This window comes from Myotis nattereri, assembly GCF_964212035.1.
Source record: "Myotis nattereri genome assembly, chromosome: 2".
Classification (NCBI taxonomy): Eukaryota; Metazoa; Chordata; class Mammalia; order Chiroptera; family Vespertilionidae; genus Myotis; species Myotis nattereri.
The window spans coordinates 167,107,888-167,131,402 of NC_138076.1; the positions used below are offsets into that span (position 1 = coordinate 167,107,888).

Genomic DNA, 23,515 nt, shown 5'->3' on the forward strand with positions numbered 1-23,515 from the left:
ACTAAGATTAGTTGATATTTTTACTGTTTGTTCATGTTTTTTTAATTCCCTTTTTTCTCTATCAGGCAGAAATAAGTACCATTTGACAGTAGACATGAGACATTGCACTAAGGCAATGTATTAATACCTTTTTTTTTTAATTAGTTCTTGAACCTGGATTGTGCTAATGATGAATCACTTTATAATACTTTCTGTGGAACCAAAGTGTTTATTATAGGCAACAAAAGTGGCCCAAGGGCAACTGAATTAATTTAGAAGGGGAAAAAACAATAACTACAAAGTGATTCTAAACTCTAAAAATCTAAAAAGCAACTTGTTATTTGACCTTTAAATTTCTCATTGAGAAGGCTTTCTGTAGAGGCATTCTCCTTACTGTTAGAAATTAAAGAATGAAGACCCAAGAGTAATCTGAGATGCTAAAAGATTCAGAACCTGGGTTGCTATCTCAAAGCTCAACAGAATGAAAGGGAACCAGTCCTTACATTATGAAAAATGTATTCTTCCCATATAAAAGGAAACAATAAAGTGCATCAGTGATACTATATCCACTTAATATCTTTTCAATACCAAATATATAACACCCCTATGATAGGCATTTGAGGATATACATTTACACATTCAATTCATATTTGACACATACTTATTCACCACCTACTAGGGCTAAAGCAGTGAACAAAACAGACAAGATCCTCCCCTTTTAGAACTTAAATTCTAGAAAGGAGATAGGAAATAAGCAAATAAATAATAAATGTGATAAGATGGGGGGGAGTAGGTTAAGGGGGAAAGAGAAATGATGGAGGGTGCTATTTTAGAAAGAAAGGTCAAAGCCTCTTCGAGGTAATAATATTGAAAGAAAAACTAAGGAAATGAGAGAGTGGATATCTAGGGGAAGAAGAGCAAACTAGGCAAAGGGAACAAGTGGAGAGCCTTGAGACAAGGTAGCATGATCACGCTATTAGAGGTAAGGTAAGAAGGTCAGTGCCCCTGAAGTGGAATGAGTGAGGGGTAAAATGATATAAGATAAAACTAGGAGCCAGGCCATTAGAAGAACCTTTTAGAACATTGTAAGAATTTAGATATTATTCTAAGAATGAAAAGAAGCCTCCAGAGTAGGAATGATTAAAGTTGTATTTTTAAAGATTCATTAAAAAAAAAGAAGAAGACTGCAAGAATAGAAATAGAGAGAGCAGTAAGTAGACTATTTTTGTGTCTGGGAGAGAGATGACAGACAATTCAGGATATATTTCATAGGTAGAGCTGACAGGATTTGCTGATGCATTAGATGATAAACATTTTTTTAAAAGAGGAGTCAAGCCCTAGCCGGTTTGGCTCAGTGGATAGAGCATCAGCCTGCGGACTAAAGGGTCCTGGGTTCGATTCTGGTCAAGGGTATGTACCTCTGTTTCAGGCTCCTCCCCTGTCTGTGCCCTGGTCCGGGTCGAGCAGGAGACAACCAGTTGATGTGTTTCTCTCACATCAATATTTCTGTCTTTCTCTCTCTCTTTCACTCTCTCTAAAAATCAATGAAAAAATATCCTTCGGTGAGGATTAAGAAAGAAAAAGAGGAGTCAAGTGTGAATCAGTTGTTGAGCATCGACCTATGAATTAGGGGGTCATGGTTTGACTCCCAATCAGGGCACATGCCTGGGTTGCAGCCTCCTAATCCCCAATTGGGTGCATGCAGGAGGCAGCTGATCAATGATTCTCTTTCATCATTGATGTTTCTATTTCTCTCCCTCTCCCTTCCTATCTGAAATAAATAAAAAAATATATTTAAAAATATTTTTAAAAAGAGGAGTCAAAAGTAACTCAGAGGACTTTGGTCTAAGCAACTGGATGAATGGAGATAACATTTACTCAGATGGAGAACACTAGGTGAGGAAAGGAGTAGGCTGTGTGCATGTGAGTGTAGAGAGGGGGTAGAATTCAAGAATTCTGTTTTAGACGTGATATATGTTAAGTAGGTGGCTAGATATATGCTTCAGGGAAAAGAGGAAAAGTCTGGGTGGGAGACATAAATTTGGTAGTCACCAGTATATAGATAATAATTAAGGCAATGAGACTAGATAGACATAAATAAATTTTAAATTTAAATGATCAAAAAAAAATGTTTTTTTAAACATATTACATATTATTTTTCTTTTACTTTTTTTTAGAGAGAATGGAAGGGAGGGGAGAAAGAGTGAAAAACATCAATGTGACAGAGACACATTGATTGGTTGCCCCCGACACGCACCCCAACCAGGGCCAGGGATAGAGCCTGCCACCGAAGTACTAGTATGTGCCCCAGAAGTCATACCACTATTAACTGACAAAGTTAGAATTGAATCTAGTACTATTTGAAATTAAAGCCCATTTTCTTTCTCCTATACACATCTGTGGAAAAACAGACCACAAAATAGCATATATAAATTTATGACACTATAATAAAAATAAAAGGCCAAATGTTTGAAAATCAAGGATGCTTCGTAAGTTGTTGCTATTTGTTATATATGTCTTTCCTGTAGAACTATTTAAATGAACAAAATATTTTGTGAACTTTTGGGTCTAAACCACAATATGGAACTATCAACAAATGTTACAGACTCCTTAGAACAGTAGCAAGTGGCCATGATATTAAGTAGCAAAGGTGGGAGTGGCTCAAATAGCAACACGTCTTCAACTACATCAAAGACTCAAAGCAAATAGTTATAGGTCCTAAAACAGTCCAACAAAAGAAAGACCTATATAATCAGTTAAAATGTTAAGGCAAAAAATGATACTGTGTTTATATTCCAGCAATTTAACAACTATGATTTAGTTGTTAAATATAGATTAAGGGTATACATCCATGAATAATATAAACAAATAATATAAACTAACATATGGGTAAAAAAAGGAAAAAAAAATGTCAGCCTTTCCTATCAAATACTAAAGAGGTAGCAAAATTAATCAACTTAGCATTACTCAATATTTTTCTGGCATAAAGATACCAAACTAGGTTATAGTGGAAGGTTCCTTTGGCTCTCTTATTTTCTAAAACCTAAGGTATCCTCAAGAACCTAAAAAAAAAAAAAAAAGAAAGAAAGAAAGCCCAAATACTTCCTTATTCACAACAGGGGAATTCACAGAAAACAAGGCTAGCAAAGCTAATAGTTTTAGGAAGGCGTCTGGGGAGACTCATAGACCCACAGGAGCAAATCCCTGCAGTGAAAGCTCTAAGATTCTGCAGAGAGCTAGGAGGAGGGAGGCTCCTCTTTTCAAATGGCTTTCATCCAGAGCAGACAGCAAAATGGAATTCAGCTAGGTTATTTCTTAACATTCATACAAGACAAGCTAATGACAAGCATTCCTCAGAGATGTTGTAAGTTCAGTTCCAGACCACTGCAATAAAGCTAGTCGTGATCTTTTTGCTGGTAGAGAGCCTTGCCTTCAATTTGTAAAAAAATGCAGTATCTGTGAAGCACAATAAAGCAAAGCACAATAAAACATATGCCTGTATTTTCCATCTCCTTTTAAGAATAAGTGGGACAAATAAATTTTCAAAAACAAGTATAAGTAAAACAACCTGAAACTAATAGGATATTGTATGTCAATAATAACTGAGACAATATTCAAACATATTCCTGTCCCCTATAACCCAGTTTGGAGAATGTATGAAAATTTGGGTTTTGAGTCAAAAACCTTTTAAAAGGACTTCCAAAAAATATTTATGAGATATTTCCTTGTTTGCATTCCAGGTTCATATGAATATGAGTGGAAAATATCTAGATATTGTTACAAACTGCATACACATGTAAATGTGTTATTTGTCTGATAGGAAGGGTGAAGGCTTGACCAAATCTGAATCAGGTAAAAACTGAATGTGAACTATGAATTTCTACTGTCTTATGTTTACCTTTTTTGTTACTAATGCATTATCACTGGGAGGATATTTTGAGTAGTGTAGTAATAATAATAGGTTTCTGCTAGAACCATTTAAAAGCCACACTATAACCCTAACTAACCTCCTTATGCATTTCCAAGGTTAACAATGGTCTTGGACGTTTCTCCTTAAAGGAGGGAGGGGGAGTGTCTAATCACTGTAATTTGGGCCTCCTAGCACTAAACTATAACCAACTAATCTATTTTGACACAACACAACGCACTTGTTATATAAAGAGTTTGACGGAACTAGCATAAGGAATCCTTACTTTCTAATATCCTTCCGTGTCTATTTCGTCTCTCCCCAAGTTTGTTTCAATTCAGCCACTCAAGTGTCTTTAAATCTCACTTTGTAAAAGCCCCTAGGGCTACTCCATAAAGTCGCTGGTTGAGGTCCAAAAACGGGGCCCTTTTAAAAACAGTTTGGATGTGAAGTGCTTAGGTACCGCTCTTTGAATGACTGTTTTGCTCCCAACGTTTGGTACCGCTAGTTTAAAGAGCAAGCCATCACAGTAAACCAAAGAGAACTATTCTGTTTTCTAAAGCTCCGCACCTCATCCACATTATCAGGGAAGCACAGGACGCACTCACTGCTTTTAAAGGAGCCGAGACCAGGAAAAGGCAAAACTCACTGACAAATTATGGCAACACTGACATCATCAGCTGAGCTACCGGAGCAGAAGCTTCTGCATTTCACACGCTTCCTCTCTTAAACTGCACAGACTGAAGCCTCGGCGTTGGTCCACGTGAAGGCGAGCTTCCTCCCGCATTCCCAGGAGGGTTTGCTTCGGAACCCGCCCTGCCCGCCCTCCGCCCCGGCCCCGGCCCCGGCCCCGGCCCCGGCCCCGGCCCCGGCCCCGGCCCCGGCCCCGGCCCCGGCCCCGGCCCCGGCCCGGGCAGCCATGCGCCGCAGACTGCGGCACCCGAGCTCGCGGCCCGCAGGCGCGGAGGACCCCGCCCCGCTAGGCCGGCGCGGGGAGGGGGCTCCGGGCCCGGGCGCCCGCCTCTGCGGCGGCGGAGCCGGGCACCGAGTGGGCGCGCCGGGCCGGGGGAGGGGCCCGCGGCCGTGGCACCGCCCGTGCCCGCCCGCCCCTCCCCGAAACCCTACTTAAGCGACTCCGGCGCCTCCCCCGCCTCAGTGCGTTACTTACCTCGACTCTTAGCTTGTCGGGAACAGTAACCAGGACCCGTGTCTACTCCTGATTCCTGCGCTTGCAAACCCGCAGCCATGGTGAGTGGGCCGCATGCGTTTTCCCTCGGTGGGGAAACGGGGAAAAACAAGCTTGGGTAGCGGAGGGCCTCTAACTAGAGAGGGCTGAGACCCGCGCTGTCCATCTGGAGGGCAAAAAAAAAATGAGGTAAGAGCCAATGGTGGGAATAGATCGGCTCCGGTTTGTGGAGAAAAGCTGGGGTCCATCAGTGGAGCCCCCCGCCTCTTTTTCTTGGACTCTGGGAGGGGATGATGGCGCGCCGGCTCCTTGCACCCCGGTTAGGGTCCTTACTTAGCCCCTCACCGCAGGGCGCGGCGCCCCGAAACCCTTCATACAGTCTTTTCCCGCGCGTTCCCATCCCCCTTTCCGTCCCCCGCCTTAGCCTGGCGCGCGGGCTCCCCCCGCCCTCACTTCCTCCTCGGCGCGAAAAGCGGAGGCGGGAAGGAGCCTGACACAAAGGCGCACGCGCGGCCGTTACCTTCCCGCCGGGGCGCGGCGGGAGACCGCCACTGCAGTCTGCGCCTGCGCGTGCGCGCTGCGGCGCTGCGGGTCTGGCTGGAGGGTGTCTCCTGTTACCCTAGATTTGTATGTGTGGTGTGTGTGTGTATTAATGAAAGCAATAAGATGAATGTAGAGGAAGACTCCTTGTCTGTGTGCTGCACCATGCTAGTGTATTAGGAAGATGACCTCCCTAGAGGCCATCTGCCCCTCCCTAGAGGCCATCTGCCCCTCCCTAGAGGCCATCTGCCCCTCCGTGGCCTCAGCTATGTCAGGAATGCTTGCGGGAACAGGTGTTGGGGGGAGGGGGGGGATTTTGAAGCAACTGAAATCGGATCTTGGTCCAGACAGATAGGCGGCGCGGATAATCCTGTGTGCCCTGACAGATGTGGAGGTGCTGGGTGGAGGCCAAGGCCTGCGGGGCGCGGAGGATGGTTGGCCGCGGCTGCCCTTCTGCAGACGTGGCTGGTTGTCGGTGCCTCTGCAGCTGCGCGGCCCCGCCGGCCCCATGGGCGCGCACACCTAAAAGTGCTCATTCATCCTGCGCCGCAGAGCCGGCCCCCGGGCCAGACATTTCCTCTTCACCGCCCTGGCCACGTGCTTCCTGTCCTGGGAGCTGCCCGGAAATCGGGCGGCCTGGTCTAAAATGGTATTCTGGAGCCTGAGTGCTGGACGAACGGCCTCCTCTGTGTCTTGGTCCTTCACAGGAGAAAGCCCTGACTAAGGTCTCTCCTTGGTTTACAGGGGGAAAGGAAATTCAGTAAAAGCAATGTAGATCGAAACACAGTGGTTGTCCCTAGAAAAAAAGTTTTACATTTTAATTTGTTTTAGAAGAGGCAGTTAGTTGCCTGGCTGGTGTGGCTCAGTGGTTGACTGTTGACCCAGATACCCGGTCAGGGTACATGCCTGGGTTGCAGGCTCAATCCCTGGTAGAGGGTGTGCAGGAGACAGCCAATCAATGATGTTCCTCATCAATGTTTCCATCTCTATCCTTATTCCTTCCTCTCTCTAAAAAAATCAATGAAAATGTTAAAAACCCAGGTAATTAGTAAGATTAAGATTCCATAGGTGTATTGTTCTGCTTCACAGGCAATCCTGGATTAGTTTCATCCTGGTTTTTCTTTTTTTCTCTTTTCCACAGCGTGAGTGCATCTCCATCCATGTTGGCCAGGCTGGTGTCCAGATCGGCAATGCCTGCTGGGAGCTCTACTGTCTGGAACACGGCATCCAGCCCGATGGCCAGATGCCAAGTGACAAGACCATTGGCGGGGGAGATGACTCCTTCAACACCTTCTTCAGTGAGACGGGCGCTGGCAAGCATGTGCCCAGGGCAGTGTTTGTAGACCTGGAACCCACAGTCATTGGTGAGTTGATCCCGGGGTCTGGGACAGGAGGTGTGTCCTGGGGGCTCTGTGAGGCCTTGGGGTTGAGCAGGCTGTGCAGGTTGTTAGTGATGGGCGGCTGCTTTGTTTCCTTTTTGCAGATGAAGTTCGCACTGGTACCTACCGCCAGCTCTTCCACCCTGAGCAGCTGATCACAGGCAAGGAAGATGCTGCCAATAACTATGCCCGTGGACACTACACCATTGGCAAGGAGATCATTGACCTGGTCCTGGACCGAATTCGGAAACTGGTATGTTTCTTCTCAAGAATAAAGAAATTAATGAGCCCAAGGAAGACATTTTTTAAAAGTGTTTCTTGTCAAAGTAAGATTTATATCCTTGGAATGTATGAAAAGTGAAAATACATCACAAAACGCAATAACTATGTTTCCTCTATTCTTTCCTAACAGGCTGACCAGTGCACAGGCCTTCAGGGCTTCTTGGTTTTCCACAGCTTTGGTGGGGGAACTGGTTCTGGGTTCACCTCCCTGCTGATGGAACGTCTCTCCGTCGATTATGGCAAGAAGTCCAAGCTGGAGTTCTCCATTTACCCGGCCCCCCAGGTCTCCACAGCTGTAGTTGAGCCCTACAACTCCATCCTCACCACCCACACCACCCTGGAGCACTCTGACTGTGCCTTCATGGTTGACAACGAGGCCATCTATGACATCTGTCGTAGAAACCTCGATATTGAGCGCCCAACCTACACTAACCTTAACCGCCTTATTAGCCAGATTGTGTCCTCCATCACTGCATCCCTCAGGTTTGATGGAGCCCTGAATGTTGATCTGACTGAATTCCAGACCAACCTGGTGCCCTATCCCCGCATCCACTTCCCTCTGGCCACATATGCTCCTGTCATCTCTGCTGAGAAAGCCTACCATGAACAGCTTTCTGTAGCAGAAATCACCAATGCGTGCTTTGAGCCAGCCAACCAGATGGTGAAATGTGACCCTCGCCATGGTAAATACATGGCTTGCTGCCTGTTGTACCGTGGTGACGTGGTCCCCAAAGATGTCAATGCTGCCATTGCCACCATCAAGACCAAGCGCAGCATCCAGTTTGTAGACTGGTGCCCCACTGGCTTCAAAGTTGGCATTAACTACCAGCCTCCCACTGTGGTCCCTGGTGGAGACCTGGCCAAAGTACAGCGAGCTGTGTGCATGCTGAGCAACACCACAGCTATTGCTGAGGCCTGGGCTCGCCTGGACCACAAGTTTGACCTGATGTATGCCAAGCGTGCCTTTGTCCACTGGTACGTGGGTGAGGGCATGGAGGAAGGAGAGTTTTCTGAGGCCCGTGAGGACATGGCTGCCCTTGAGAAGGATTATGAGGAAGTTGGTGTGGATTCTGTTGAAGGAGAGGGTGAGGAAGAAGGAGAGGAATACTGATTCTTTTCAGCCCTGCAACATATCATACTCAGAACTTCCAGGTCCAACAGCTGACAGGCATTAAAGCTTTCTGGTTAGATTTTCTTCGCTTTTACTTGTGATCATGTCTGCCTTTTTTTTCATGTATACCTGTACGATTTTCCCTTCATGTTTAAAAGTAAAGGCATGGAGAAAGAAAGTTTGACTTCTGTCCTTTTTCCTACGTTGCTTTTTCTATACTTGTAGGATAGAGGCAGCAACAAGGTGGTAATACTAAACTGTCTAGCTACCTCTATGAAGAGAAACGAGCACACTGGTCTGGAAAAGCAGAGCTTGGTTCTAATGTACTGAAAGTCATTCTGCTTAATCTAGTTCTTGAAATTATTGGGTAATTACTAATGAGTTAGCAATAACAAGTACAGGCATTCCTGGTTTTACTGCACTTCAGATTTTTTTTTTTAATAAATTGAACAAAAGGACCTCCAGTAAAAAGACTGCAAATATTGTGATGCTTTATTGCAATCTGGAACCAAGCCTACAATATCTCCAACGCATGTCTAAATCTATTTGAATCTCCTGCAAATAGTGACTTGTTAAAAAGTTAGGTGCATTTGTGGGAGAGCACTGCTTTACTACAGGGGATGAAATGGCAACATTTGTAAATGTTAAGAGTATACATTATCAAGTATTTAATTTGGCTACATCAAAAGGAATCTATAGAGATAAGCAAATAGAGGATTTAACCTAGAAGAAAATGTACATTTCAAATTGAGAAAGCATAGGGACAATTAAGAATGCTGAAGATGTTGCCATCTTAACTGGTTTAAAAGTAGGAAAGACCAAAAATTTCCCAAGTGTTTTCGTAGCCCATAAATATGTACAGGGTGGGGTAAAAGTAGGTTTACAGTTTGTATGGAAAACAATATAACAAGTTTTTCGTGCCCTATTGGTGTGGCTCAGCAGTTGAGCATCAACCCTTGAACCAGGAAGTCAGATTCCTGTTCAGGGTACATGCCCAGGCTGCAGGCTTGATCTCCAGTAGGGGGCATGCAGGAGGCAGCTAATGAATGATTCTCATCATTGATGTTTCTCCCTCTATAAAATCAATAGAAATATTTTTTAAAAAGTAAATTTTTGTGTACTCAAACTGTAATCCTACTTTTGTCCCACTTTGTATATACAAAATAGTTGTTCCTACCTTCTGAAGGAAACAATGTGGTTTAGCATAGACATTTAAGAAAGCTCTGATGGGTAGCATAGCAACACAAGTGGGGCCACCACAGACCCCAGGGGAAGACAAATGCCAGGGCTTTAAGCTGGGCTAATAACCAAATGGGAATTATGGTTTTGAGTTAATTCAGTGGGAAGACCATCTTGAAATGTCTGAAGATCCTTTGAAATATTCCAGTTCTTTCGGCAAAACAAGAGGGAAAGGTAGCTTAAGTAGAGCCTAGGAAGCAGCAGCAAACCAATGCAGAGGCAAGCAACACTCAATGTAAAAGGTGCCATGATGCTTTTTCAGAGTTCTGAGGCACAAGGCAGGAACAGGATTAAGAAGCCAGTGTTTCAACTGTAATATTTTATTGGGGTGGTGGGGGGGGGGGGGAACCATTGCTTTTTTAAGAAAATAAACTATCTGACCCTAGCCAGTTTGGCTCAGTGGATAGAGCATCGGCAGACTGAAGAGTCCCAGGTTCAATTCTGATCAAGGGCATGAACTTCCGGTTGGTTGCAGGGTCGTCCCTGGACCTGGTTGGTCGGAACTCATTCCAGAAGCAATCAATCAATGTCTCACATCCACATTTTTCTCTCTGTCTCTCCATCTCCCTTCTACTCTCTCTGAAAATCAATGGAAAAATATTCTCAGGTGAGGATTAACAACAACAAAAAAGAGAAAATGAAAAGAAGAAAAACTGTAGTAAGGCAAAAGTTAAGATAACAAGCTTGGGTTGTAGGTCCATAGGTGTTTGTGATTTATTATCTGTTACTGCATAGCAAATTGCTCAAAAACTTGTGGCTCAAAACAACGTGTATTACCTCATGCAATTTCAGAGGGTCAGTAATTCATGAGCAGCTTGGCTCGATGGTCTGTCTTCACAAGGTTGAAGTCATCTGACGCTTAACAGGCTGGAGGATTCAGTTCCAAAGTGGTTCACTCACATGCCTGGCAAGTTAGTGCTAATTGTTGGCTGGTGGCCTTCGTTCTTCACGTTGACCTCTCCATGGGGCTCCTTAGTGTCCACAATATGGCAGTAGGCTTCCTCCAGAATGAGCAATCCAAGAGAGGGCAATTTAGAAACCATAATGTCTTCCCATTTTCTACCATTCAAACTCAAACTTCAGTATTTTTTATTGTCTTTTAAGCTGTCCTTTAGAAGAGACACCTATCCACGCCCCTGAACTATCCTATCCCCTTTATACCTTAATTATTTGGTTATTGTTCTAACTTGCTGCTAAAATTCAGTATTTACCTCTGTCCCCTCTGTACTCAATCATCTTATATATCAAGACGATGTCTAGCCCTGACTGGGAAGCTCAGTTGGTTGGAGCATCGCTCCAATACACCATGGTTTTGGGTTCAATCCCCAGTCAGGGCACATACAAGAATCAACCAATGAATCCGTACATAAGTGGAACAACAAATCCATCTCTCTCTCTCTCTCTCTCTCTCTCTCTCTCTCTCTCTCTCTCTTCCTCTCTCTAAAATCAATAATTTTTTAAAAGTGGTTATTTTTTAAAAAAGACTAGTAGTTGACTAGCAATAATCAAAAGCTTCAGTGGCATGAAATACCAAGTGTGTGACATGGCAGGGATGGCTAAATGACATGCTAAGGCACCCGGGAAATGCTACCAAGCATTCTTTTAGGGGAGCACTGGGGTCTTAATATCTTACATCTTTGCTCCAGCAGCAAGCACAGTGCCTAGTAATGCTTACGGCCCACAGAATGCTCCAAGGGAGGTAAAAATAATGGTTATTTCCCTCTTAGGCCAGATTCTTCTTACTTTGTTATTTTCTTTGATTTCAGAGAGAGAGAGAGGGAGGGAGGGAGGGAGGGGGGAGAGAGAGAGAGAAACATCAATGATGAGAGAGAATCCCTGATCCACTGCCTCCTGCATGCCCCCACTGGGGATAGAGCCCCCTACCCAGGCATGTGCCCTGACCAAGAATCAAACAGCAGCCTCTTGGTTCATAGGTCGATGCTCAACCACTGAGCCACAGTGGGCAGGCCAGGCCCAGGTCTCTCTCTTTCTTTCTTTTTTTTTTTTTTTTTAACAGAATGAGACTTTTGTTTTTATTACTCAAAAAGGCTTCATTTTTAAATTTATTTAGCTTTCTGATTCTGTGCTTGTGCCTTCAACACTTTCACAAGGATTTTCTGCTCCTCAATAAGGAAAGCACGCTTGATCCTGTCCCGGACACATTTAGCACACATGGATCCACCATAGGCCCTGCTGATGTGTTTTTTCGTCTTAGAACTTTAGGTCTCACAGCACGAACTCCGCGAAGTTGGCCTGGGCACACACCACATGCAGATTTGGGTGCTTTCCCGACCTTCTTGCTATAAAGGTAAACAATCCTATTACCAGGGGTTTGGGACAGCCTGGTTTTGTTAGAGACTGTATTGTAGGACAGCCTCTGACGGTATGTCAAACGCTAGACCATGGTGAAAACCTAAACTGAAGTCACTGTACCCAGAAGAGGACAGGCCCAGGTCTCTTTAAGCACCTCCTGAGGTGAGTCTCGGGGTGGAGAGGCCTAGGGAACAGAGAGAGACACTTGACCTCTTGTTCTGTCACTAGGCAGGTTCTCAATCTTCTGGCCTTATTTTCCCTTTTGCACTATAGATTTCCACCCTGCCCTTCTCAGTAGGGAGTGGTAAATAGGGCAATCAAGTCTTGGACTTGTAAGTTTAGAGATGTATGTCCAAGCTTGAGAGATGAGCAGGGCATCCCAATCCAAGATGCCAAGAAAGAAAGAGCGATTTACTCAGAAAAGAAAGAAATAGAAGTAAAAGCCTAATGAGGGCTTACTTAGAGATGGCAAGGATAATAATAATGAGAATTAACCTTAACATCAACACCTTCAATTTACTACCCACCCACCTTTTTTTTTTTTTTTTTTTTAATTTTCACCTGAGGATATGTTCTTACTGATTTTAGAGGAAAGGAGGGAGGAAGAGAGAGAAAAAACAAACAAACAAACATTGATCAGTTGCCTCCTGTTCGCATTCGACCAGGAATTGAACTGCAACCTAGGTATGTGCCTGACCAGGAATCAAACCTGCAACCTTTTTGATGTTGCAACCTTTTCAACCAACTGAGCCAGCTAGCTGGGGCACTCCCACTTTTTTTTTCTTTTTAATACCAGAATGCTTAAATACCTTCCCAACCCAGCATTCTTGGCCTCATTTTTTAAAATTTTTTATTTATTTATTTATTGATTGATTTTTAAGAGAGACAGCAATTTTTTCCACTTTTTAAAAAAATATATTTTTATTGATATCAGAGAGGAAGGGAGAGGGGGAGATAGAAACATAAATGATGAGAGAAGCATTGATTGGCTGACTCCTGCACGCCCCCTACTGGGTATCAAGCCCGCAACCTGGGCATGTGCCCTAGTCTGGAATCAAACCTGGGACCCTTGAGTCCACAGGCCGGTGCTCTATCCACTGAGCCAAACCGCTAGGGCTGTTCCATTTATTTATGCATTCACTGGTTGATTCCTTTATGTGCCCTGAACAGGGATTGAACCCAAAACCCTGGTATATAGGGAGATGTTCCAACCAGCTTAGCTACCTGGTCAGAGCTTAGCATCACTTATTTGCAGATGACAGATTTTAATTTTTTTTAAATATGTTTTTAGTGATTTCAGAGAGAGGAAGGGAAAAAGAGATAGAAACATCAATGATGAGAGAGAATAATCAATCAGTTGCCCCCCAACCTGGGACAGAGCCTATAACCCAGCACCCCGACCGGGAATAGAAATTCGACCTCCTACTTCATGGGTCGACACGCAACCACTGAGCCACACCAGCCAGGTGCAGACGGCAGATTTAATTGGGAAGAAGAAGGGAAGTGATACTACAGCCCAGTGACCTGCCTTGTAGGACCAGGTGCCTTAAATATTGCCTGCCACAAGATCCGAGGCAATAAGGGTCTTTCAGCCCTATGAAGGACCAGGATTGTGATTTAGGGACACATTCAGATTAAGAGGCTTGAGGGAGAGAGGAAAGAGATGCCATTTCCCCCTCCCAATCCCATCAAATTCCTGGCAAATTCCTTAATGCCCTGCAGATGGCACCACTGACAAGGAGTTCTCTGCCCAGAAGAGCTGAACTCAGATTTGTAAACTCTGCCCTCGCTGTCACCTGGGTGCTGAACCTAAAAGATCTACAACAAACAGGAAGTGACTGACCTGGCATCCCTAGCATTCACATGCTTGTCACTTTTTGTTCTGTCCATTCCTAGAGCCAACTGGAACTCGTGCAAGGTCATTGTGAATCAGGCAGCCACAGCAAACCCCACACCCAAGAAGCTCTTAACCTCAGCTCCTGCCTCTAGGGTGCTTCCCAGTGTGGGATAGGTATAAAAATATGGCCTTGGAGTCAACAAGGGGTAATGAAGGAGTGTGCTGCCGGGTTAATCTGAGCTTATAACCACCTGATGATGTGGATACAAACATGTATGTACTGATATCCTTGTGTTGTGAGGGCCAGGTTTTTCCTCCCCGCTATCTGGTACATAAAACGAAATAAATTCCCTATCTTACCCATCCCTCAACTGACCAAGCCATCTCCTGACAGCCTGCTATATGTTACTGTGTCCAAATGTGATAAAATCAACCTCATCACCTCAATCCTGCCTAGGGTCTTCCAACACTATTCTCTCTGCCTATATGAAGTACTTTTTCCATCCATTACTGATCTCACCCCCTTTGCCCAGTTAACTCATACTCTTCCTTTCATGATAAAAACCCAAGTGTTGCACAATTCACCAGAGCAAAGATCTGGAAACAGCCTAAGTGCCCATCAGCAGATGAATGGATTAGAAAACTGTGGTACACCTACAGGATGGAATACTATGCTGCTGTAAAAAAGAAGGAATTCTTACCATTTGCAACAGCATGGAGGGAACTGGAGAGCATTACGCTAAGTGAAATAAGCCAGTCAATGAAAGAAAAATATCACATGATCTCACTCATTTATGGATAATTAAGACCATTATAAACTGATGAGCAAAAATAGATACAGAGGCAGAGCAACATCGAACAGACTACCAAACTACAGCGGGAAGACCGGGGAGGGTTGGGGAGGTGGGTAAGAGATCAACCGAAGGATTTCTATGCATGCATATAAGCATAACCAATGGACACAAGACACTGGGGGGTATGGGAAGCTAGGGGAAGGTCAAGGGGAGAAAAAAAAAGGAGACATATGTAATACTCTTTGTAATACTTTAAGCAATAGAACAATTAAAAAAATAAAAAAAAGAAAGAAAGAAAAAAAAAACCCAAGTGTCACCTCATCAAGGATTTGAAGACTAGGTCAAACTAGATCAGATTTTCTAGTTATCCTTTTATAGAATCTTCTACTTTTAAAATATTTCTTGTATTTTAGAATTCTATATTTATTTATGTGATTATTTAGTTAATATATTTCCCCAACCAGATTTTATAAGCTCCATGTCTGTTATGCTTACCATTGTATCACCAGTACCTAGCTTGGTGCTTAATTATGTGATTAACAGTTAATAAATATTCCAAGAATTAATTTTGGGCAAGAGCATAAATTCAAACTTTTCATTCTGAAAGCTAGCAAAGACTGTCCCTCCACTGCCTTCCTCTTCCCCTACTTTCCCAGTCCCAAAGGTCTAAGATGCCTCAGGAAGACACTACAGGGTAGATGGTGACATCAAATGGAGGCAGAAGATAAAATTGCTCCTCTGTTCTAGAGATTCGTTTTAAATAAGAAGAAATATCTTGCCCTGGCAGGTGTAGCTCAGATGGTTGAACGTCATTCTGTGCACCAAAAGGTCACTGGTTCGATTCCTAATCAGGACACATGCCCAGGTTGTGTGCTTGATCCCTTGATGTTGCTCTCTCGCATCGATGTTTCTCTCTTTCTCTTCCTCTCCCTTCCTATCTCTCTAAAAATCAACAAAAACATGTTTTTTAAAAAAGAAGAAGAAATCCCTCAGCCTCTCCCTGACCCAACTATAGTATCTCATGACACTAACATGTAGAAACTTCTGCTGCCTCATATTGACCAAATGACTGGCTGCCATGAGACAGGTGTGACCAGCTGCCAGAACAGACTGATGTCACCTTAGACATTCCTTCTATACAACAGTGTGCAAAGTGTTTCCACCATCCTCTTCACTGACCACCCTACTATGCAAACTGTTATCCAGTTCTGTGCACCTTAAGAAGGATATGGACAGATAAGAGTTTCCTTCAAAGGGTGAGTGGAGTATGTAAGTAAGGGGTCCTGGGTACAGCAACTCAGAAAAAATGAGGTTGTTTATTTATTTATTTAAAATATATTTTTATTTATTTCAGAGAGGAAGGGACAGGGCAAGAGAGATAGAAACATCAATGATAAAAATCAATGATTGGCCGCTTCCTGCACACCCCACACTGGGGATTGAGCCCACAACCCGAGCCTGTGCCCTGCCCTGGAATGAACTGTGACTTCCTCATTCATAGGTTGATGCTCAACCACTGAGCCATGCTAGTTGGGCAAAAATGAGGTTGTTTAGATTAGAAAGGAGAAATCCAGTGAAGAGCTCCTGTCCAGAAATGTCAGCAGACTCATTTCTCAAAACCTCAAAGGACACAGCAAATGATGGGGAATAACATTGCAGCTCACTTTCTAATAATTAGCTAGGACCCACAATGACATCCATGTTGTGAAAGGCAAGAAGGGAGAACTGAAGACTTCTATGATCCCTCTCCATTCCCAGAGTCTGGGATTTCCAAATGTTCTTGCTACCTCAAGCCAATCTTTCATTATGATTGTTTTCTCAAATATTTTTTGAGAGATCAGTGATAGGTAGGAATAAAGGAGCAGAATTTCTCAACGCTATTTTTAAACCCTTACCCCCACTCCTGCCAACAACAATAACAAACAAAAGTTCTCAGATCCAGGGAGGCCTTGCCTAAGGGGAACCTCTGGTTTTCCTAGAATCCTAGACAAGAGGGCAATTCCAAAGTTGCTGGCTTATTTCTAGAAACAAGTCCAATTTCCATGAGAGGGAAGGAAAAAGTTTACAGCCTTAGTTTGTGCTGCTATAACAAAACACTATAGACTAGATGGCTTAAACAACAAACATATATTTCTCATAGTTCTGGAGGCTGGGAAATCTAAAATCAAAGTGCTGGCGGGTTCAGTCTGGTGAGAGCCTTCTTCCTGGCAGGCAGATGGCCCACCACCTTCTTGCTGTGTCCTCATATAGCGGAGAGAGAGTAAGCCCTAGTTTCTTTCTCTTCTTATATGAACATTAATCCCATACTGGGGGCTATACCTCATGACCTCATCTAAATCTAATTACCTCCCAAAGGCCCCACCTCCTATAATTATCACATTTGGGGGTAGGGTTTTAACATATGAATTGGGGTGGGGGTGGGGCACATAAACATTCAATTCATAGCACAGTTTACAGTATTTTCACCTTAGAGTTGAATGAGTTCTTTCTGAAAACCCAGAAAGTCCTGGGAATAAAACTACCCTAAAGCTACTAGTCTTATTTGAATGAACAGGAATTTTTCTGTACTTACGTTTTCTGTGGGGAAATTGGGACATGTAGGTAAGCAAAGAGAAAATGAAAATAACCCATAATCTGAATGGAAAGTTTCTGAAATCTTTGTATTAAAAAAAGGGTAACCCTGACTGGTTTGGCTCAGTGGATAGAGCGTCGGCCTGAGGACCAAAGGGTCCCGGGTTCGATTCCGGTCAAGGGCATGTACCTTGGTTGCGGGCACATCCCCCGTGGGGGGTGTGCAGGAGGCGGCTGATAGATGTTTCTCACTCATCGATGTTTCTGGCTCTCTGTCCCTCTCCCTTCCTCTCTGTAAAAAAATCAATAATATATATATATATATATATATATATATATATATATATATTTATTTATTTATTTATTTATTTATTTATTATTTTTTTTAAAAAGGTAACTTTTCATCTGGCCGGCATTGCTCAGTGGTTGAGCGTCGACCTATGAACCAGATCATGGTTTGATTCCCAGTCAGGGCACAGGCCCAGGTTGTGAGCTCAATCCCCAGTGGGGGGAGGAAGCTGAACTATGATTCTCTCTCATCACTAATGTTTCTTTCTCTCCCTCCCTCTCTAAAATCAATTTTAAAAATACATATTTTTTTAAAAGGGGTAACTTTTCCAAATCCCCTCTCACCTCTGGGAGTTGGTGCCTCTGGGCCTTCTGTCTGTTCCTCTCAAGGTGCTATTCAGCAATAAGTCAACATTTGAAAGCTCAAAGGTGACCTCACAGGAAGAAGTAGAACGGTGAACCTTTTATATGCAGATGTAGGGTGCCAGGACTCTTCAAGTTTTACCACTGAGTATCTAAGCAGTTTAGTAAGGAGAGGAATACAAAAACTGGGGAGATACAGTGGGGAAAAGGGAAGCTTCCAAATCAGATAAGCCAGTTCAGGTCCCACATCCACCCACCACTTATTGTAGCTCCTTGCACAAGTCACTTAATCTCTTTGAACAGATTCCTCATCTATACATAAAAAAAGTCTACTACCATATTTTTGCACCTCTGAACCCATTGCTTATGTTGCAATATCTATCCCCAAACCTCCAGTGTCATATTTTTCTCACTCAAATTATTATCTCCTACACATTTTCACAAAATTGTTTTTATATAGTTGACATATCTCTGAAGTCCTTGAAGGTAAAATTGTGTTGCTAAATTTTACATTTTGAGGACGTGGCAGTTACCTACAGTGAGTGTGCAATAAATGTTAACTTGAAACCTTAAAAAAATAAAATTAAAAAGTCTACTTAGCAGGATCCTTGTGACAGTGAATAAACTAATATGTAAAGTATCCGTTAACATTTAGCACTTAGTGAAGGCTCATTCTGGATTATTCCCTTCTCTGTGCTGCTTGCAGATGTTGAAATTTACGCCACAGTCAAGGTGGCTCCTTCCCTACAAAAATGGATAACTAATCTCTTAGATCCCAAATCTACAAACATTGAGTGTTTACTGTGAGAACTGCCCTGGGTTAAGAAATGGGGTTGAATGGAAAAGAATGAATTTGAAGCCAAATGCAGGGTTCTAGTCCTCTAAGTGGAGAGGAAAGGAGTAAAGACATAAATGGAGGTAAAGTAAAAAAATACTTGCTTTAGATAAAGTAGTGGGGGGTGGGGGAGAGTCCTCTGAGCAGATAACATTTAAGCTCAAACCTAAAGAAAACAGGAACCAGCTAAAAGTGAATTGGGAAGGAGAAGGGGAGAACTTTCAGGCAGAGGAAACAGCAAGTGCAGTGTCCTGAGAAAGGAAAGTTGGCAGGGTCGACCAGAAACTGACCAAAGGCCAGAATGAAGGTGTGCCAAGTTGAAGCAGTAGAGAGGGGATAGCTCAGGGGATAGCTCACAAGTCACAAAACAGTTGGGCTGACAACGTAAATGGAAAAACTGGTGAGGTGCTCACCCAAGTAATAGGAGCTGTGGAAGACTGGTACATCCTCCTTCATCTACAGAGCCATAGGTCCTGGCTGCCCAGCTCTGCCAGATCTTCTATTTAAGAGACAGATGTCAGCCCTAGCTGGTTTGGCTCAGTGGATAGAGCATCGGTTCGATTCCGATCAAGGGCACATTCCTTGGTTGCAAGCTCAATCCCCAGCCCTGGTTGGGGTGTGTCTCTCACATCAATGTTTCTGTCTCTCCCCTTCCTTTCCATTCTCTCTAAAAATAACAAAAAATAAATCAATGGAAAATATTCTCTGGTGAGGATTAAAAGGAGAGAGATAGAACAGATATCTGAACTTTTAAGGAGTCATCTTCTGATTTTTAAATGTTTGTTTAAATTTGTTAAAAAAAAAAAACACAAAACACAGTGAGCCCAACAAAACACAGCATGTTTAATATATCCTCTGAAAGCCTTGTAGGCTTACTTTAAAGCAGGTGAATTATTAAGTGCAAATGGGTCACTTTTGAAAGGTTTTGAGCTGAGACAAGATCTGATTTGTGTTTTAATAAGATCACTAAATCACATATGCTTAAAATTAAGATCTGAGACCTGTTACGCTCCAGGGCCACTTCTCCCTGACAAGCTGTACGTCCCTCCAGGCAGGGCCTTGACCCATTCATGTTTGTTCCCACAACACACTCAATAGACCCAAGCCACCTGTCTATCCTCTCCTTTCCTTGCAGCAGACCCCAGGACCCGGCTAGCTCTCTTCTCCTCTTTGTAACTGTGTCTACTCTCTCTCCTGGTTGAAGTTCTGTTTACTTCAGGCTTGGTTGCTAAGAGGAAAATCAGCTCCCAAGGTTCTATTGCAAATCACTGGGGAAACAGAAAAGAGGTAGAAATAACTTGCCCCATGGTTACTGAAAGGGCGAGGGCTATGCCCTCTATCTTGCCCTGGATCCTCCATGTTGGGGCAGAGGCAGAGGAGTGCCTTCTTCCCGGAGGTCCAGGCCCCTGCTGGCCACGCCTGGGAACAAGACCCAACTTGGCGCCTGGCAAATTGGAGGGCCCACAGTCAGCTCCCCTCCCCTCACTATTAAAAGCCCTGATTTTCTCGTGAGTAGCACTCGGTTTCCGGTCGCTGCGTCGACTGGAGGCCCGGGTCGGGTTAGCTAACTCAATAAAGGACCTTATGCTTTTGCATCGGACTGGCTCCCTGGCGTGGTTTCTTGGGGATCTTGAATTCTGGGCATAACATTTTGGGGGCTCGCCGGGATCCCCAAAACCAGCGATGGACTCCCAGTCCGGAGGGCCTGACTGACCGCGGTAGGTCTCTTGTTTTGTTGATGTCGTGTGTTCTGTGTATCTATCCAGTGTGAGCTCACTTCTGAAATCTGTAAATGCCTGTAAATGCCTGTAATAATGATCTGAGTGGATGCACGGGATCAACAGGTGGGAGGAGCCGAGGGACGCCTCGCTCCTCCATCTGAAGGGGTATAGCTTTGCTTCCGCGGAGTCGGAAGGTCTGTACGAACCCCCTTAATCTGAGACAGGCAAGGAGGAGTCGGGCGCTCCAATCCTCCATCTGAAGAGGGGAAATTTTGCTTCCGCGGAGTCGGAAGGTCTGTAAGGAACCCCTCAATCTGAGAAAAGGCAGGTCGCTCCTGCTGGTTGGCGCGCAGCCAACGTCTGGATTTCGTTTTGTTTTGTTTGTTTGTTTTTTTTGCTTCCATGGAGTTGGAAGGCTGTACTTTTTTGGGCCCTTTGGTTGTTTGTGTTTCCGTTTTGTTTTGTGGACTTGCTGGATTAATAATTTCGGGGAGATTGGGGAAGGCTTTAGAGCTCCCTCAGGAATGGGGAAGTTGTTAGGAATTGAATGGATTGTTTAAACTCTGAATGAATGTCTGGTGAAAGTGTATGAATGTGGAGGGAGGGGGACTGCTCTCACCCCTCCTTTGTGTGGCGGTCGGGCGGCTGCCTGAGTGAGGGTCTGTGGAAACAGGTCACCCCCTCCCCAAGTATTCTAAAATTAAAATCCTTCTTGTAATTGAAAAGCGTTTACAAATTTATAAATGCATCCGGGATTTCTGTGCACATGTAAAGGGAAAAGGCCAGTTTGAAAACGAGTGCGCATAGTTTTGAGCTGGACTTGACTTTTTGCTGCATACAGAATAAAAACCGGGGATGTTTTGGTCTTAAAAATGGCGAAGTTGAACCTAAGAAAGAAATACAGGCAGGTTTCTCAAGGCCATTTAAAGTAGCTTTTGAAATTTCCCGCCCTGAGGCAAGTACCACCAGGAAGTTGATGGTCAAATTTGCATGTGAATATGGTTTTGTTTCTTGACTTCCCCAACAGGAAAATTGTGACCATTTTAGCAGCTATGCCAGGCTTATTGGCTGGAAACTTAAAACTTTTAAGTGCAAATCATCTAAAAGCATTGAAATTTATAATACTGAAATGTTGATCTAAATATGCCTAATATGAGGTCTAAATGATAAAAGTTAATCTGTTAATTGAAAATGCCTTTGCTTATTAATCTGATTGAGAAGAGAGGATTGATTTTGTGACCTCAACTGAAGATTTTTAATACAAAAACCAGTTTAAACTTAATATTCTTTAAGATAATTATAAAGGGTATAAACAGCTAATGAGATTTCTGTTTGTCTACAATATAATGTTGGCCATCTATCTTTTAGGAATTTTGGTTTGCTCTTCCCTTGTTTATTGTGAGAATAAGGAAATCATCTTTTCTGTTAGAGAACAGTTTAGACAGCCGCCACTTTGAGCTGCCTGACTTGGCAGCCGCCATGTTGGCCGCATGGCCTGCCGCGCCCCTGGGGGCCGCCATCTTGGAACAGCCCCGCCCTCTGACTTGGCCAATCACAAGGGGGGTGTCTGCTCACTGGGGCAGGATGGAATTTCAGGGGTGGAGTTTTAAGGCTGAGTTTTACCGCGGAAATGCGGATGGGGCAAAAAGTGTGCTAGCCTCGCGGATTTATTTAATGCTTAATAAATTAGCAATCACGGTCTTAATATAATTTCAGTGGTATGATAGACCAATGTTTTGAGCAGTTGGCTTTATAAGAGCCGACAATAGAGCTCGTATTTCTTAAAAGGCTTATAGATAGAGACATTTTTTAAAAGATATCTTAAATTCTCAGTAGAACCACAGTTATACATATATCATACACAAATTAAGAGTAATTGATTCCATGGTCAAGACTGAATCCTATTATGTTGAGAACTGTTTTTAAGTGTTGAAAATGTTTTCCTAAGTTTTACCTAGGTTACCCAAGAAAGATTTTTCTTTTTTCTGTGTCCCTTAAAATGTATTGCTAATCACTTAAGAATTAAGGCTAAGAGTTCTAGCTACCTGGAAAGCATGGCCTTGGTGTGATAGAAAAAAAAAAGAAAGAAAGAAATGTTAAGTGAAACGTCAGAGGATCCAATGTGTTTAATCCTCTTGAAGGACATTGAATGGTTCTTTCCTTCCTCTTTAACTTTTAGGGGATTGTATAAATGGATTACTGATGTAGATTATCAAGAATCTCTAAGGGACTTGTCCTGTATCTGGAGGAATGGCTTCTAGATGGTATTCACCATCTCTGGGACTTCCGGAGGGAAGTCGAAACTCTGACTAGCTAAGGGTTCGAATCTAGCCTATCTTTTAGAAAGATAAAAAGAAAAAAAAAGCATTCCTAGGCAGTTTTCTACCGCCTCTGTTCAGGGACTTGTTCTGTATCTTGACACAACTGAAACTGATTTGTTGGTATTTTGTGGTATAAATGTGGCATGCACCTCAAAGTTCTTAATGGGAAATGTATCTAGTTATCGTGTCTATTTAGTCTTGATTTCCTTGTTCAATATGAGTACCGTTTCTATCTGGATGAGACATAGGTCAAAAATCCCATCCTGGGACGTGGGAAAGGGAGGCCCCCACATCTGTTCCTGTCAGGCCCCCATCAGGGGACTTGGGCGGTGTTCCTGTTACCTGCTCAAGATCCCAAGACTGTATTTGTTTATGTAAGTGTGAAAATATATTCTGTGCTACGTTGGGATTTTAGAATTCTGGGGTAGATTTAAAAGATATTTGTGACTTTTCTAGTCTGATTGGGACATTTAAGGGTGGGGCTCACAGTTCCTCAGGGCAGAGATTCCATGGGTCCTTCCCCCTGCCTATGCTGAATTAAATAATAAAACAATGGACCTTAGAATCTGTAAAGGTGGGTGGGAATGAAGCTGGTCAATGGTACCCACTTCTAGTGCACTCCCTTGAAAGAGGCCTGGTTGCTGCTCTGCCACAAAGGGAACTGGTAAAAAGACAAAAAGCAGAGTGTTGTAACTGATAAACAGGATTACCTAGAAGCCATCAGGACTTTGAAGTTCTAATCTGACTCAGAGACTGGCGCTTTAACTATCTCTTTCCTTGAGAGGGCTCCAGAGGGCACACGAGGACATTTGGCCGCGCCTCCGCGCCATCTATGAGACCAGCCCAAAC

The 23,515-nt window shown here is 43.5% G+C and overlaps 2 protein-coding genes and 1 pseudogene across 3 annotated transcripts in view; 1 reads left to right on the top strand and 2 right to left on the bottom strand.

Annotated features, from left to right (window-relative positions):
• The window catches only part of LOC308514562 (tubulin alpha-1C chain), a 116,668-nt gene extending 111,134 nt beyond the window's left edge, over nt 1–5,534 (bottom strand). The window contains exon 1 of the mRNA XM_081084744.1: nt 5,055–5,534. The gene's annotated coding sequence lies outside the window, so the exon portion shown is untranslated. The remainder of the gene's footprint in view (nt 1–5,054) is intronic.
• Nucleotides 4,957–8,562, top strand: LOC308514560 (tubulin alpha-1B chain). Its single transcript, XM_081084741.1, has 4 exons — nt 4,957–5,134; nt 6,754–6,976; nt 7,096–7,244; nt 7,404–8,562. Exons 1-4 carry the CDS (start codon nt 5,132–5,134, stop codon nt 8,382–8,384), a joined length of 1,356 nt encoding a protein of 451 aa, XP_080940867.1. The 5' UTR covers nt 4,957–5,131; the 3' UTR covers nt 8,385–8,562.
• Nucleotides 8,563–11,641: 3,079 nt separating this feature from the next.
• On the bottom strand, nt 11,642–13,859 carry LOC308513934 (large ribosomal subunit protein eL34-like; annotated as a pseudogene). The gene is made up of 2 exons: nt 13,800–13,859; nt 11,642–12,018 (listed from the first exon to the last, which is right to left on the bottom strand). The product of its transcript is annotated as a large ribosomal subunit protein eL34-like (transcript).
• Nucleotides 13,860–23,515: the final 9,656 nt, after the last annotated feature.